This window comes from Salmo trutta, chromosome 3 (genome assembly GCF_901001165.1).
Source record: "Salmo trutta chromosome 3, fSalTru1.1, whole genome shotgun sequence".
NCBI lineage: Eukaryota > Metazoa > Chordata > Actinopteri > Salmoniformes > Salmonidae > Salmo > Salmo trutta.
Genome location: NC_042959.1, coordinates 37,092,927 through 37,111,177, shown reverse-complemented (window position 1 = coordinate 37,111,177; position 18,251 = coordinate 37,092,927). Strand labels below are relative to the sequence as shown.

The 18,251-nt window shown below is 41.5% G+C and overlaps 1 protein-coding gene across 1 annotated transcript in view; it reads right to left on the bottom strand.

Moving 5' to 3' along the window:
• Positions 1-954: 954 nt before the first annotated feature.
• The window catches only part of LOC115174707 (alpha-1A adrenergic receptor), a 41,722-nt gene continuing 24,425 nt past the window's right edge, over positions 955-18,251 (bottom strand). Inside the window, exons 2-3 of the mRNA XM_029733503.1 lie at positions 2,735-2,876; positions 955-2,476 (exon numbers count right to left, since the gene is read on the bottom strand). Of these exons, the coding sequence (XP_029589363.1) occupies positions 2,050-2,476; positions 2,735-2,876 (569 nt within the window). The 3' untranslated portion in view covers positions 955-2,049. The remainder of the gene's footprint in view (positions 2,477-2,734; positions 2,877-18,251) is intronic.

Below are 18,251 nucleotides of genomic sequence, written 5' to 3'. Positions count from 1 at the left end.
TTTCTTTCCTTCTTAGTGTGTTTGAGCCAATCAGTTGTGTTGTGACAAGGTAGGGGGATATACAGAAGATAGGGCTTGGTATTTTACCAAATAGGGCTATTTGGTAAAATACCAAGTCCATATTATGGCAAGAACAGCTCAAATAAGCAAAGAGAAACGACAGTACATTATTACTTTAAGACATGAAGGTTAGTCAATACGGAACATTTCAAGAACTTTGAATGTTTCTTCAAGTACAGTGGCAAAAACCATCAAGCGCTGAGGAAACTGGCTCTCATGAGGACCGCCACATGAATGAAAGACCCAGAGTTACCTCTGCTGCAGAGGATAAGTTCATTAGAGTTACCAGTTTCAGAAATTGCAGCCAAAATAAAGTAACAGCCACATCTCAAGATCAACTGTTCAGAGGAGACTGCGTGAATCAGGCCTTCATGGTCAAATTGCTGCAAAGAAACCACTACTAAAGGACATCAATAAGAAGAGACTTGCTTGGGCCAAGAAACACGAGCAATGGACATTAGACTGGTGGAAATTTGTCCTTTAGGCCGGAGTCCAAATTGGACATTTTTGGTTCCAACCACCGTGTCTTTGTGAGACGTGGTGTGGATGAACGGATGATCTCCGCGTGTGTATTTCCCACTGTAAAGCATGGAGGAGGAAGTGTTATGGTGTGGGGTGCTTTGCTGATGACACTGTCTGTGATTTATTTACAATTCAAGGCACACTTAACCAGCATGGCTACAACAGCATTCTGCAGCGATACGCCATGCCATCTGGTTTGCGCTTAGTGGGACTATCATTTGTTTTTCTACAGGACAATGACCCAACATACCTCCAGGCTGTGTAAGGGCTATTTTACCAAGAAGGAGAGTGATGGAGTGCTGCATCAGATGATAGGCCTACCATGAACCCATGTCATCCATAGAAGAAGAAAAAAAACGGTATAGGCACACGTATTGTACAATATAGACGTTTTATTTAAATCGAAAATCAATGGCCATTGACATACGACAGTTGAAGTGTTAAGGGCTCGATTCAATCCGTACCGTGATGGATCTGCGCTGTAGCCCGATTTACAATTAAAGGCAACATTACCGCGCTCGCAAGACTGCATTCACAGTAACCACTGCAAATGTCGGCTCAATTGGAAATTACCTTAAAATGTCAAGCATGCTACAACACAGTTCTTCCACGCTACGGCTTGAATCAAGCCCTTAACCTAAGTACGCTATATACAGTATCTTTGACATATGAATGACTGTTTGAGTAATGTTTGAAAATACATTTATTTATGGAGTGTATCACATTTTACATAGATGGGGTAGTGCGTCTAACAGTAGCAGTGGTTTTATAATCTCCTCTTAAATCAAAGCACAACTCTGTTCCCGCTACACTCTTTTTTCTCCTTTATCTTTTTAACCACTAGATTTATGATGAGTACACTAAATAACCAGGTTATACTTTATTTACACAAACATTCCACACATATATCAAGTGACAGTAACAGAAAAGTGATCATCAGATCTTTACATGTAACACAAACCCATTCTCTGACTGACCACAGACCCAGCAGAGAAGAGGCATTCACAGATCAGGATAAACTGAAAGAGGAAGGATGACAGCTTAGGGTGCAGTTCCACACGTAGTCCCAAGGTGTCATGAATTTGTTTCTGTCAAATCCATAGTGTACAGTTTGTGGTTTATAACATTATTTCACTATTGCCCTTGATCATGTCTCTGAGAAATACAGTACAGCCTCATCTGTAGTCGTTTTCCTCTGACAGTGATAGATATAGTTCGATTTAACAGATGCTGGATTGATCCTGATGCTCAGTAAAGCCGGCTAACATACAGCAGAGGGCATCTTCAACCATTTCCCATACCAACAATACGAAACCATTGACCGTTCGAGGATCACTTGACTTGAACCACTGACAGTGAATGGAACCATACATCACTCCCCATCATCAGTCAGGGACTAAACATGATTCAAATCCCCATCAGGAATCATTCAACAACAACTCATGAGTCTGTAAGACTACCAGACAGTCACACCTTATCCTCATGTATGTCCCCTCCACACTCCCCGTTCTGCCCCCCACAGGGGAACAAGAACACCCCCTGACCGGACTCCCTGTGAGACATCCCCCCATGGGTACCTCCACTCCCCACACCCCCCCTCAGTGTTCCCAGCTGGCAGCTAGCAGGACTCCCAGGCAGCAAGGAGGGCGACCTGGAGGCGGCGGAGGCCCAGCAGGTGTAGAGGGCCTCCCCCTCTGGGCAAGCCAGCAGGTAGCTCGGGCTGGGGCTGGCTGAGGAGGACAGGGTGCGCTGGCTCCCGTTTAGGCAGGCAGGGTTCTTCTGTGAGTGGCCAGACTCAGCCGAGTTCTTTCGTGAGTGGCTGGCGGAATTGAAGTGGGAGGTACGGTAGTTGTAGGCATGCCAGCCTGGGCGTCTCCTATGGTGGCACTGGCATCTGAGGATGGGGAGGTGGGGGAAGGATCAAGTCCAAATTAAAACGCTTTATTGTACATTAGGGTAAAAGTGGAGATTTGAATTTGGCTTCTACATGGCTCAGAACAACCACAATGTACAGAACTTTCGACACACAAAAGGCTACTACGAATAATACTTGGCCATTCTCGGAGTAAATTGTAATATGAAAGACCAATCTGAAGATGCAGAGGAATTAAGGAGTACAGTAATATGATAGGTAGTAAAGTAATAGACCAACCTGAGGATGCGTATGAAGGCCAGTTTGAACTCTCGGCTGTAGCAGGGGTAGATTATGGGGTTGAGACAGGAGTTGAAGTAGCCCAGCCAGAAGATCACCTTGAACAGTGTCTCAGGAGGGCGGAAGTCTGGATTGAAAGACCCTGGGGGGGACAGGAACAGATAAAGGTTATACATTTTTATATTCCTTTAAAAATAAAATTTAAAATATACATATATAAAAAATATAAAAAATATAAAAAATAAACAGTAAAAGCAGGTGAGCTGGTTGTAATGTTTCTGGCCATTTTCTGGTGTTCTGTGGTGGAAAACTGAGCGTAACACGTCAAACCTGTTACCCAGACATGCTAGAAATGTTTTAACAGCTTGCCATCAATTGCCACTCACTGTTGCACACAGCAAGTTTCCACTCATGGCTGATTTAAGAATAAATTGTCAGCCCTGTTACGGTTTACAGTACGGCAGCAGCATAAATGGTCGGGGGATTTGTGCGTGGTGTTGAGTGTGTGCATGTAGGTGTTTGTGTGTGTGCCATAGTGACAGTGTAGGTGTGATAGACGGATATACAGTACCAGTCAAAAGATCAAGAGGTTCTTTATTTTTACTATTTTCTACATTGTAGATAGTGAAGACATCAAAACTATGAAATAATGCATATGGAATCATGTAGTAAGCAAACATGTATTTAACAAATCAAAATATAGTTGAGATTCTTCATAGTAGCCAACCTTTGCCTTGATGACAGCTTTGCACACTCTTGGCATTCCATCAACCATCTTCATGAGGTAGTCACCTGGAATGCATTTAAATTAACAGGTGTGCCTTGTTAAAAGTGCATTTGTGGAATTTCTTTCTGTCTAAATGCGTTTGAGCCAACCAGTTAGGGGTGGTATACAGAAGATAGCCCTATTTGGTAGAAGACCAAGTCCATATTATGGCAACAACAGCTCAAATAAGCAAAGAGAAACGACAGTCCGTTACTTTAAGACATGGAGGTCAGTCAATCCGGAACATTTCAAGAACTTTGACAGTTTCTTCAAGTGCAGTCGCAAAAACTATCAAGCGCTATGATGAAACTGGCTCTCATGAGGACCACCACAGTTACCTCTGCTGCAGAGGATAAGTTCATTAGTTACCAGCCTCAGAAAATGCAGCCCAAATAAATGCTTCACAGAGTTCAAGTAACAGACACATCTCAACATCAACTGTTCAGAGGAGACTGCGTGAATCAGGCCTTCATGGTCGAACTGCTGCAAAGAAACTACTAAAGGACACCAATAAGAAGAAGAGACTTGCTTGGGCCAAGAAACACGAGCGATGGACATTAGACTGGTGGAAATCTGTCCTTTGGTCTGATGAGTCAAAATGTGAGATTTTTGGTTGCAACCGCCGTGTCCTTGTGAGACGCAGAGTAGGTGAACGGATGATATCCGCATGTGTAGTTCACACCGTGAAGCACAGAGGAGGAGGTGTGATGGTGCTTTGCTAGTGATACTGTCTGTGATTTATTTAGAATTCAAGGCCCACATAACTAGCATGGCTACCTCGGCATTCTGCAGTGATATGCCATCACATCTGGTTTGCGCGCTGTCCCACTATCATTTGTTAATCAACAGGACAATGACCCAACACACCTCCAGGCTATGTAAGGGTTATTTGACCAAGGAGAGTGATGGAGTGCTGCATCAGATGACCTGGCCTCCACAATCACCTGACCTCAACCCAATTGAGATGGTTTGGGATGAGTTGGACCGCAGAGTGAAGGAAAAGCAGCCAACAAGTGCTCAGCATATGTGGGAACTCCTTCAGGACAGTTGGAAAATCATTCCAGGTGAAGCTGGTTGAGAGAATGCCAAGACTGTGCAAAGCTGTCATCAAGGTAAAGTGCGGCTACTTTGAAGAATATACAATATATTTTGATTTGTTAACACTTTTGTTTACTACATGATTCCATGTGTTATTTCATAGTTTTGATGTCTTCACTATTACTCTACAATTTGGAAAATAGTAAAAATAAAGAAAAACCCTTAAATGAGTATGTGTGTCCAAACGTTTGACTGGTACTGTACATGTAAACAGGGATAAAAAGTGACTGGTAGCAGGGATATAGAGATACTTATGTTAATAAACTAGCAGTAATATATACAGTGCCTTCAGAAGGTATTCATACCCCTTGACTTATTCCACATTTTGTTTTGTTACAGCCTGAAATCTAAATGGCTTAAATTGATTTTGAGGAAGCACCTTTGGCAGCAATTACAACTGAGTCTTTCTGGTAAGTCTAAGAGCTTTCAAACACCTGGATTGCGCAACATTTGCCACTTATTCTTTGCAAAATTCTTCAAGCTCAGTCAAATTGGTTGTTGATCATTGCTAGACAATCATTTTCATGTCTTGCCATAGATTTACAAGTAGGATTAAGTCAAAACTGTAACGTGGCCACTCAGGAACATTCACATTCACTTTCTTCTTTGTAAGCCACTCTAGTGTAGATTTGGCCTTGTGTTTTAGGTTATTGTCTTGCTGAAAAGTGAATTAATCTCCCAGTGTCTGGTGGAAAGCAGACTGTACCAGGTTTTCCTCTAGGATTTTAATGATAACAAGCATACCCATAACATGATGCAGTCACCACTATGCTTGAAAATATGTAGAGTGGTTCTCAGCAATGTGTTGTATTGGATTTGACCAAAACTTAACACTTTGTATTCAGGACAAAAAGATGAATTGCTTTGCCACATTTTTTGCAGTATTAAGTGGCTTGGTGCAAATAGCATGCATGTTTTGGAATATTTTTATTCTGTACAGGCTTCCTTCTTTTTACTCTTAGGTTAGTATTGTGAAGTAACTACAATGTTGATCCATCCTCAGTTGTCTCCTATAAGAGCTATTAAACTCTGTTTTAAAGTCACCATTGGCCTTATGGTGAAATCCCTGAGCGTTTTCCTTCCTCTCCAGCAATTGAGTTAGGAAGGACGCCTGTATCTTTGTAGTGACGGTGTATTGATACACCATCCAAAGTGTAATTAATAACTTCACCATGCTCAAGGGGATATTCAATGTCTACTTTTTATTTTACCCATCTAAAACAAAAGTTGCCCTTCTTTGCGAGGCATTGGAAAACCTCCCTGGTCTTTGTGGTTGAATCTGTGTTTTAAATTCACTGCTCAACTGAGGGAGCTTAAAGGTAATTGTATGTGTGGGCTACAGAAATGATGTAGTTATTCAAAATCGTGTTAAACGCTATTATTGCACATCAGTGGTGGCTCCTCAGGGGAGGACCATAATCCTCAGTGAATTTCTGAAACATTTAAATAGTGATAACATTAGTTATCCTTTTTAGATCAAACTATACTAAATATATTCACACGAGTTTGGTTCTGACAGAGTAAATAACTCACGGACAACTAGTAAAAGATCAAACCAAGTTTATTTCACCCACTGGGTCAAACAGCTGCAAAAGACAAACACATATTTATACCCTCCTCCTAGGAGGAGTCACCTCCTTGCACATCTAGATAGCCAACACATCTCTGTTGCTAGTCAGGAACTTAATTGGTTCCTCTCACTGGCGTAGTCATGGCCCACCTCCTGTTATAACCTTCTTGGGCATGTAAGTATACGTGTGTAACAGGACTGTTCCTTCTCACTTCATCTGACCTGACCTCAGGCCAAATTCCTCACTCCTCCCTAATCTACAGCCGTCCTGCTTTATCAGTGACTGAAACCAGGCTGTTGCCCTTTGCCTCCCTCCATAGGATCCATGAGATTTAACAATAACATGTTCAACAGAATGTAAACTTCCTGCCTCCCCCCCATTGTCTCACTCAGTAACTTTCCATACTTTCCATTCTTATCCACCCTCCATTGACCCCAACATACATGTAAAGTAATCAATAAGTTCTAGTATGGTAACGTGAACAAATTTCAAGCTAGAATCCAACACGTCACCAAATAATTGATTAAAACACACTGTTTTGCAGTGAAGGTCTACAGTAGCCTCAACAGCACTCTGTAGGGTAGCACCATGGTGTAGCCGGAGGGCAGCTAGTTTCCGTCCTCTTCTGGGTACATTGACTTCAATTCAGACTAACATAGTAATTATGACAACTTCCAGAGCATGTACTCCAACCTATCAGTGCTCTTGTTGAATGAACTGACTTGTTGTACACCCAATCAAAGGATCAGAGAATGAATCTAGTTCTGAAATAATAATAATCTACAGCTAGCTAGCACTGCAGTGCATAACATGTCATGAGTAGTTGACTCAAAGAGTGAGAAAGACAATAGTTGAACAGTTCTGAACAAATCCATTTCTTGAAAAATGAAGGAGAAGCGTGTGCGAGAGAGAGAGCTAGCTATATGTATTTCACTTTCTTAGCTAGCGAATGCAGCTAGCTAGTTTAGCATGCTCAAACAGATAGGGATGCTATGTTAGCTAGCTGGCTATGGCTATCCAACACTGGAACTCTTCCAAGTCAAGGTAATCTTTAACTGCTAAGCTCCTTGCTGACTGTACTGCATCGTTGTAGTGGGTTTACTAACGCATTAGTTCTGGTAGCTATTTTGACTATGATGTTATAATATGATGAAGGCTGTGTGTAGCGGTTATGATATGAAGGTTTGGCTTGGAAAGTTTTTTTTTGCCTAGTCACAGACAGCTGATGTGTTGTGCACTGAACTCCAGTAGCGAAGGGAAAAGGTGAGGGGAGGCGAGCGTTTAGATGTGAGAATAAATTACAGAATAGCATACTCTGAGTTGTCCTTATGTTAGGTCCTGATCTGGCTTTGCCATATGGCTATGGGCTACATTAGTTAATTTAGCAGACAAGAGTTGCTTAGAATTCCGTGCCATTATTTTATATGAATTTATAGTATGAAGAATACAATTGAACATAGCTGAATAAAAAAGAAAGTATATCTTCTCCAAACAATTTTAGGGAGTGTGCACATGTGGCTATTCTGTGTTGAGTGGTTAACAAAGAAACAGGTTCTCCCATATGCTTAATTTACAGTTATTTATGCAACTTTAGCTGGGATACAAACATTGGGCTATATGTTTTGACTTTTAATACATTCTAAAGGCTGCATGATGCAACTCTAATGATTTGAAAAAAGTTGCATGAAAGGCATGAGCTCAGCTTTGTTTTCTTTGCGCAGGCTGCACACACTTCATCAGTCTCTCATTCACAATTTGATAAGCATTTGATAATGCCTCAAATTTCCCGGCGGCATCCCCTTTGTGTGGCCGTAATGCACCCTAAAAAAAAATCCATTCCTTTGGCGGGCAGTGGCCGTTGTGCCCTTGGGCTGAATATAATAATTATAATTCCCTTCTCCCGAAGCACGTCTCACTCACATGCTCTCTCAGATGGCTACTAAGAATTAAGCTAATGCCTGTTATGTAATCAGGTCTTTCTCACAGGCTACAAGTGAAGACAGACACATCGGGGACGCAACCGCGCACGTCCTTATCCAATTCCGAGGTGCATATTGAAGATATTGGAAGAACTTTTCGTCAGCCAACAAGATGAGTAGGCCTAACGAACAGCAAAAGCACTAGCCTATGTCATTCTACTATCCCCCATAGTGCAAAAGTTTACCTATTCAATAAATAAATATTCCAAATGTAGTCTGGGACAGTTGTGGGATGCGATAGATCCCAAATTAATACAACCACTAGCATCAATTTTTTTTTTAAGCAATGAGGTTGACGTAACAGATCAGAACATTTAGCTTAACATGTTGATAAACTATTAGGCTATTTCTTCACATTATAAGTTCAGCAATGCGCACAAGGAAGTAGGCTATAAGCGCAAATGTTCCAAAATGGGAAAACACCATTCTCAAAAGTGACCGCAAATGCGATTATGCATGTAATGCTTTTAATATAAATGTGCATTATTATGGTGAAAATTATCTTCCCCTAACTTAAAACTTGAGCACTGCGTATGTATGCCAGATAGGCTCTACACCCATTGTAAAGCAGATTAATATGCTTACTTTTAAGAAGCTATTTGGCCACTTTAGTTGTGATGCTAACCTTATCAAACATATAGGCCTATGACAATATTAGCCTATCACTTGTGAAGGATGCCCATCTTGTGTGCAGTAAGGCAAGAAACAGTGCATGCCTTTTTTTGCGACATTTTCAAAATCATAGTCACACACCATGTAGCCTACTACATGAGGTGTGTGACTATGATTTTGAAAAAGGTCGCAAAAAAGGCATGCACTGTTTCTTGCCTTACTGCACACAAGATGGGCATCATTCACAAGTGATAGGCTAATATTGTCATCCATCAGATTATTCTTGATTTAATCTTGTCTTTACATATACTAAATAATATATGTGTGAAATGTGTTTTGATTTAGAATGGACCATTATCATGCACCTGAGAAATAAATATTGTAGGCCTAGCCTATAGAAAGCTGATGTTATCCTCCTCTTTTTAATAGAGGTCATCAAAACAGTTCACGCAATTGCATAGCCTATAGATTGTTGCGCTTCATGAGCTCTCATGAAGTATTTGATTAGATTTTAGAATACATTTGCAATGACGTCAGAGTGATTATAGGGACAATAGAGTGCTGAGTACCAGGCAGTTGGCAGGTTTGGTAGGCTACTAATGACCATCAGCAGCATCAGAGCTTGGACAAGCCTAGTTACCATGTGGAATTTGACTGCGGTCAGCTGTAACAACAAAATGTGGAAAAAGTCAAGTGGTGTGAATACTTTCTGAAGGCACTGTACATGTAAACAGGAGTAATACTGACCAGCAGCAGGATAATGAGATAGGTACTAATGGCAATCAATGAACAGCAGCATAGTGGTAGTAATAAATCTAATCAATAATCATTGTAGTAGCAGGTGTGAGGGGGAGCAGTATTTGTTAGCCATTTAACAGTCTTATGGCCAGGGGGAAGAAGCTGTTTAGGAGTTTTGGTCTGAGCCTTGATGCACCAGTACCATCTGCTGGACAGGAGCATGGAGAACAGTCCACGTCTCGGGTGGCTGAAGTCTTTGGCAACGTTTTGGGCCTTTCTCTGATGCCGTCTGGCATGTACATGGGAGCTCACTCCCAGTGATCCGCTGGGCCATCTGCACCACCCTCTGTAGGGCCTTCCGGTCGAAGGCGGTGCAGTTGCCATACCATACGGTGATACAACCAGTCAGGATGTTGTCGATGGCGCATCTGTAAAAGTTCCTAAGGATCTGAGGGGCCATGCCAAATTGTTTCAGCCTCCTGAGACAGAAGAGGCACTACCATGTCTTTATGACTGTGCTGGTGTGAGAGGACAATGATAAGTCCTCAGTGATGTGGACACAGAGGAACATGAAGCTGTCTTAACTCTTAAACCATCCCTCAAATCCTGTCAAATAATGATGTCAATAAAGCAAGGTAGGCATATATAATGTGTCAAATAAGCACTAGGCCTAAATTATAGGCAACAAACGTGAGCTAGTAGACAAACTTGAGAGTTGAAAATTAGCTGGTCACTTTGCTCAAAACGTTATATTTGTGGGGCAGCTAAAACCATGATTTAGTCAAACAGTAGCATCCTGATCCTGCATGAAATTGCTTGTCCTGACCCTGTTTGTCCCTGTGTACTCTGAGTAGCCTAGACGGAGTGAAGGGGAGGTAAAGACAAATGCATACTTATTGCACAAATTTCAAAATTCAATCACACAACAACAACAAAAAAGTAGCCTGTTTTGGTTTCGAGTTCCCTTTCCGCAGTTATTAGCCCCAAGTGAATTAGCCTGTTGATATTTGTGCACAACGGGTCAGAGTCAGGCAGGTACAGGACAGCAGGCAGGCTCAGGGCAGGCAGAATGGTCAGAACATGCGAAAGCAGGGAGAGGGGAAACACACTGGTAAGACCTGACAAGACAAACTGGCAACAGGTATAAACACAGGTATAAATACACTGGGGATAATGAGAAAGATAGGTGACACCTGGAGAGGGGTGGAGACAAGCACAAAGACAGGTGAAACAGATCAGGGTGTGACACAATGGCCTAATTGTCAACCCAAAATGTACTGGTTTAGATGTTGCACATCAAAATATCTTTATCATGCATTCCTGCTTGGAAATGTTAGATGAAACAACTTATTTCTTGAATCATACCATTTACCATACCAATAGCACTGTGAATGACTTTACACTTACAAAACAAGGTGCCATCTAGAACCTAAAAGGGTTCTTGTCTGTCCCCATAAAATAACCCTTTTTGGTTCCAGGTAAATCCCTTTTCGGTTCCAGTTAGAACCTTTTTGGATTCCATTAGAAACCTTTCCACAGAGGGTTCTACATGGAACAAAAAAGGGTTCTACCTGGAACCAAAAAGGCTTATCTTATGGGGACAGCCAAAGAACCCTTTTGGAACCATTTTTTCTAAGAGTGTGTAACATTATTACAAACATTTTCTATTGTGTGACGCTGTGACAAAATGTTGGCGTAACCGAATCATGGGCTGGTGCCACCATCTGAAAATGTTAATGGCACCAGTGCCACCAGGGAAAAAGGTTAGTCTGGAGCCCACATATACAGTTTAATGGATGACATGGGTTCATTTTAGGCCAATCATAACATTGCATTTTTTAAAGAAATCAGTGCCATGATCTCATGGGAAATAGGCCTATGGGAGTTTTTTTTAAATGCTCTGGAATTGAGAATATTAGTATATCTAAAGACCAAAAAAACTGTACAGATGAACACCTTTTTGATTTGCAGGAGAGTAGAATTGTATTGAATGAAATTATTCATTTCCAATTACTTACCGCCCGTAAGGTTGGGGTACTGCTTGATTTTTATTTATCCTGACAATGACCCCACACTAGTCCCAGGTATGTGACTAGCAGCCCTGGCTGGTGGACATCATCCTAGCCACTTGGAACAGACACAACAGCACTACGAGGTCGTGGGATGACCCAACATTCCGATGAAAGACAGATGCGTTCCGGACGAGATGCAACTCTTCAAAAATAGTAATTGGTATGTGCCCTAGGCTACATAACCTAATAAATGTCTTAACCTTGCTCCTGGACCCAGTCATGCCTACCAGGGGTGACTCTCTCTGCCCAAAGAGTGCTTTCCACTTGAGATAGCAAATCAGCAAATCTGCAAAGTCTCAAGTTGATGTCAGTACCAGTACACTAAACCTAGAAGATTCCAGCACTGGTGGGAAAGAAACAGATAGAAATAGAATGGGAGAGGGATTAAGGGATAAGAGAGAGAGGGTGTGGAAGAAGAAGTGCGAAAGAGAGACCACATGCATTTCCTTACTAAATAGCATGGATTCTCATCAGACACTTTTTTTATGTAAGCTAATGAGTGCAGCTGGTCTGTGTTATGTTGTGTCACACTCCCCACTGTGCACTGGCGTGCTACAGACGACTATATTGGTCCGCTAATACAGGACTAGTAAAGGCCCAGTGCACTACTTTTGAGCAATTTTTTATATGTATATTTTTCAATAAAAACATTTATTCAAAATTTTCAGGGAGTGCTGCAGCCCCCTTAGCACCCATATTTCACACGGCTATGCACAAGGAGCTACACCTTAGGAATGAAAACACTGAGTTATGAATCACAAACTGGAAGGTATTGAATAGCTGGGCTGTGTATTTCTCTGTGTGTGTGAACATGTGTGTTTGTATGTAAGCCACACTTGGTCTCTAAAGAGAAGAATGGCCCAAATTAGTAACACATTCCTGGCGAGATTGTGGATGGTCTCATATAATCCCAGGCAATCGTGTGTGAAATTACCTCTGTTAGGACATAATATCTGCCAGGCCAGATGGAGACCTCTGTTCCTAGAGAAAAGTTTTGGGTAACCTCTTCCAGGACACCACACTGTAAAACAAATCTAGTTGTTTCAACTAATTATTATTAACTAACTGCTTCCACAGCCTTTTTTTGTTAACTCAATCGGGCCATGTGTTCCCTGGACAAAATAAAATTGCTGGCCCAAACTTACAAGTATGTGTTTGCTCAACTTGTGTCATATGTTCATTCAACTAAAATTATTATTTGGGCATCTTAAGAAAAAAGGCAACTGGCTACACACACACACACACACCAACGGTGCTTTTAACATACAATGTTTTCAACATTCAGTACCAGTCAAAAGTTTGAACACCTATTCATTCCAGGGTTTTTATGTATTTTTACTATTTTCTACATGACACATGTTTACTTTGTGCATCTTCATTTATACATTAATTATTGAACATGGTTTTATCTCACAACCTCTTGGTTTATGGAATTCTGATCTTCCTGCCACGTCACCATGTCTGTGTCATTTACCAGTTAATCTGACTATTCTCTCTATCATTGATTTATTTTACTTATTTTAGCAAATTGGGGATTATCTGTGTTGTTGTCCAATGTTGGTGGGGCATATTACTCCTTAAAATGACAAAAATAGTTTTTCTTGGGTGTACTTTTAACAGGGCTAAGATAAATATTAAGTGCTATATACATGAACAATGTTATCATGTCCACTGAGTATATCAAACATTAGGAACACCTTCCTAAAATTGAGTTGCAACCTCGAAAGCGGTCCACAGGGAAGTTGACTCCAATGTTTCCCACAGTTGTGTCAAGTTGGCTGGATGTCCTTTCGGTGGTGGACCATTCTTGATACACACGGTAAACTGTTAAACGTGAAAAACCCAGTAGCGTTGCAGTTCTTGACACAAACTGGTGCGCCTGGCACCTACTACCATACTCCATTCAAAGGCATTGCAATCTTTTGTCTTGCCCATTCACCCTCTGAATGGCACACATACACAATCCACGTCTCAATGCATACAAATCCTTCTTTAACCTGTCTCATTCAGATTGAAGTGGATTTAACAAGTGACATCAATAATGGATCATAGCTTTCACCTGGATTCACCTTTCCATGTCATTGAAAGAAAAGGTGTTCTTAATGTTTTGTATACTCAGTGTGTCAACATGTGTCATATGTAAGTTGAAAACATTGTATGTTAAAAGCACTTTGTGTGTGTGTGTGTGTGTGTGTGTGTAACTAGTTCCACAGCCGAGTTGAGATGCCAAAATATTAATTTCTAGTTAAACATATGAGAGAATTCCAGCAAACATATTTTATGTTCTCAAGTTGGAACTAAGTTTGGGCACAAATTGTTTTGAGTTCAGGTAACACTTGGACCGAAAAGTTGAGTAAAAAAAAAAGAAATCAAAGGCTGTGGAACCGCTTACTTAATAATATTTAATTAAAACGACTAGATATTTTTTAGAGTGCAATATCAAGGCGAGGGCATCTGTTAGTGGTAACTTGTCTTCGAACTACAACTGAGTGAAGCATTTAGAGTATGGTTACACAATTTTACCACTCCATAGCGCATGACAAAGATACAAAAAAATAAGCATTACCTACTGGTGGTTTATAGATTGTGTTAAACATTTAAGGATCGGACAGATTTTTCAATTTTCGCCTAAAATGACATACCCAAATCTAACTGCCTCTAGCTCAGGACCTGAAGCAAGGATATGCATATTCTTGATACCATTTGAAAGAAAGTGCAAGTCAATGAAGTGCAAGAGAAAGGACATAATGTATTATTCCAGCCCAGGTGCAATTTAGATTTTGGCCACTAGATGGCAGCAGTGCGGGTGCAAAGTTTTAGACTGATCCAATGAACCATTGCATTTCTGTTCAAAATGTTGTATCAATACTGCCCAAATGTGTCTAATTGGTTTATTAATAACTTTAAGTTCAAAACTGTGCCCTTCCTCAAACAATAGCATGGTATTATTTCACTGTAGCTACTGTAGGTACCCTCTAGGATCTGGACTCTGAGAAAGTGCACAGTGGTAGGACCCAATTCATATTTTACCCCAGACTGGACCCTGTCAAGGGGATCCAGTCCAACTCTTACCCCAGACATACTGTCTTTTTCCATTATACTGTACGCTCCCAGTCCCAGATACATGGCATCCACTAGACAATTAGCTCTGAGTGGTATTAATCTGCCTGTCTGGGAGCAGGGCTCCTGGGAGCAGGAGAGAGATGAGGAGAGATATTAAATCCCAACCTATTCTGCATCTCAAGCAGTCCTACTCTGCATCAACTCTAGGTTACGTAATCCCATTTAGGGTTGATGTCTAGGGGTGAAAATAGCATGTGAAAATACCAACCACTAAGCACTGGGCCATTCATCTACTGAACAGGAGGCCAAGACACGTACAGAGAACATTATCCCTCTCTCTCTCACTCTCAATCTCAGTCTGTCAGACCAAAACACACATGTAGGGACATTACCTTAATTGCAAATGCATTGTGCCACTTGCGACTCAAGCCTCACTGTAAATACTGCGGCCATGTCTTCCTTGCCACACATAGAGAATTGCTGGTAGCTGGTCTATCTCTTCCTCTCCAGCCCTCTCTCTCTGTGCCACCTTGGCCTGAGCTAAAGATTTTGTGCCAAATGAAAGGAGCAGTGTACTGGGACTGAGAGGGGGACCAGTGTGTACTGGGAAGCTTTGCTTCCTGCACAGAGCCTCAGAGGGGCCGTAAAGCTGGCATTTGCCCTGGCCAACACAGCTGTGTGCCTCTCCGACTCTCCCTCAGGACTGGGCCCTACACACAGAGAGAGGCCCCTGGGGGCCACGACCATGGGTCAGTGCCTGGACCAATACATACAGCCACTGTGTAAACACAACACACAAATACACAGCCCACTTATTCCATACTTCCTGTCTGTGATTCTCAACTCAGTGTTTTCATTCCTAAAGCGTAGCTCCTAGCGTCCACTCTCACCTCATTAGCCTATGAGATTCCCTCTCACCAGCGATGCTTGACGGTAGCAGGAGGGAGTGCACAGTGGGGAGTGTGACAACATAACACAAACCAGCTGCACTCATTAGCTTACTTAGGAAAAGTGTTTGAGAATCCATGCTAATCTTGCTGTCCAGCTAGGTGTTGGAATGCATGGGACATTAAATGTTTGTAATTGATGAATCCAGGTTTCAGGAATATGTGATCTTTAGCTTTAAAGGGAAATTCACCCTGGCTCTGCCACAACATGTAGTCATTACTATATTAACAACATTGCATTTTTGTCATACATAATAATTACCCAAACCACAAGCTGGTAAGAGTGCATTTTAATTTAACTGGTAGAATCAGGAAGTTTCGACTTTGTGTATTCATCTGCTCATAGTGAACCACAAAGTCTGGCATTCATAGCGAATGCAGATACCGCCCCACTAGGTAGATGAGGTGTGCCCACAAACTTGGATTTAGATGGCATTGTTTACTTCAAACGAACAACACACAGAAATCTCAGAACTTCTCTAGGCAATATATATTTTTTACATGTCTTTTTCATTAACGTTTGTCATCGTGCCCGTGTGATGTGCTGTGCTAATTACAAACAAGTGCAAAAGGAGTTATCATTCACCATTCTACCGACCTGATATTTTCCATGATGCTGCCCGTGGCCTTGCTGCTAGCAGGTTGATGTGTATTGCCATGAGTCTTGTCCTGGAGGCAGAACTGAATGATTCCCCCTTAAATAAGGCAGCAGCAAATTCAAAATTGGCTATATTGTAAAAATTCATGAAAAAATGAAGCTTTTTGGTCTTAATTTAAGGTTAGGCATTATGGTTAGTGTGGTTAAGGTTAGGGTTATGTTTAAAATCTGATGTTTTGTCTTTGTGGCTGTGCTAACTAGTGACCACTCTGCAGAGCGGCGTCCAGAACAAGATTCATGACGAAAAAAGCTAACCTGCTTGCTGCTATCAAGAATTATGCTTACAGTGACTAAAGATGATCAAAGGGATTTTTAGGCTGAACTGATGTGGAATCCATTTCGACGCTAGCTGAGAAGTGATGCGCAACCATCTATTTTTTTTCTTTCACAAAAAAAATGGAAGATTCTCTATTAGATGCAACCTAACGTTAGCTAGTCTAGCTGGACCAGCTAGATACAGTCCTGTATTGAACTCTGAAAGCCGTCAACAAAATCATATGGCGGTCTTTTGGATACACACTGTCAATCAATTTCGCCAATGCTAACTTCAGCAGAGTAAACATTGTTTGTTCGTTCTAACGTTAGCTCACATAAGCTAGCTAATGTTAGCAAATAAGAGTAGCTCAATCTGGTAGTCATCTATTCCACTCTTACCTTGAAAACACTGCTACTAAAAATAGAATGGCCGAGAAAGCTAGCTCACTCTCTGTTTGTGTGTTGGTAGCAATGAGGAATTTGTTGAAATCGTCTATGATTGGTTAGTTGGTTCTCAGTTGGCTAGCAATCTTGCTAACAGCAAGGTGACAATATTGAAATGTCCATCGTAGGTGTGCTAAACTAGCCAGTCTAATAGAGATCAATTGGTTAAATTGTATATTGTTGTGTATTTTGTTGTAGGTGATACAGAATCTTATTCCATCAGAATGTGCTTCCAACCGCTAGCTCTGCACAAGGTGAAGGTAAGTTGGCAAAAATATGTATGACCTGACAGCTAAGATAGCTCAATTTACATGAATTGGGTAGTGTTTGTATGGGTTTGTGATATGGGGTTACAGGTGGTTAGAGGTAGCCTGTGAACCATAGAGTACCTTCCAGACCATGTAATCAATTTAGTCTACCCCTTTTCTCTTTGTAAAACTTGGTTTATCTGGAGTCCTTCCACAGTGCCCTGCTGAAATATACCCTAAAGCGGTTGTATTTTAGGTACACATGCATGAGGGAGTGGACACAACTTGCCGTTATGGAGCACAACAACATTGTGGGACAAAAAACGGTGAGGGATACTGAAAGGTATGGCATCAAGACTACAACAGTAACGACACAACCACCTCATTCTTCTCTCTGCAGATTCTCAAAACACAATACAAAGACATGTCTACAAAAGTCCCACTGCTAAGGGCTACTGATCTGTCAATGGGCTAAGGGAGGTTTACAGACAGGTATTTGAGATGAGGAAGTGAGGTTTATGTTTTGTTTAAAGACATGTATTAGAGCGATTGAGAGGTGACATTTTTTTTACATACTGGGCTCGATTTTAACAAACCTAACGCAAATGTAAATCTTAGTGCTGGTGGTAGGTTCCGTCCCTCTCTTCGCCCCAACCCGGGCTCAAACCAGGGACCCTTGCACACATCAACAACTGACACCCACCGAAGCATCGTTACCCATCGCGCCACAAGAGCCACGGCCCTTGCAGGGCAAGGGGAAACCCTACTTCAAGTCTCAGAGCGAGTGACGTCACTGATTGAAACGCTATTAGCGTGCACCACCGCTCACTAACTAGCCATTTCACATCGGTTACAGTAGCGTTATATTTTTGATATTTTCACAACCAAAATTATGGGTGCAGTAGCTGGCAGTGACTGGGTTTTGATGAATAAACAAGTTGTGGGTGTGTCGTGGCTTGGCTACTCACTGACCAATCAGAACATACTCCATGGCTGGAGAAATGTGGTTTCTTCAAGTTGCGTATTTACAGTCTTTTATGTATTGCATTGCATTGTCATCAGCTCT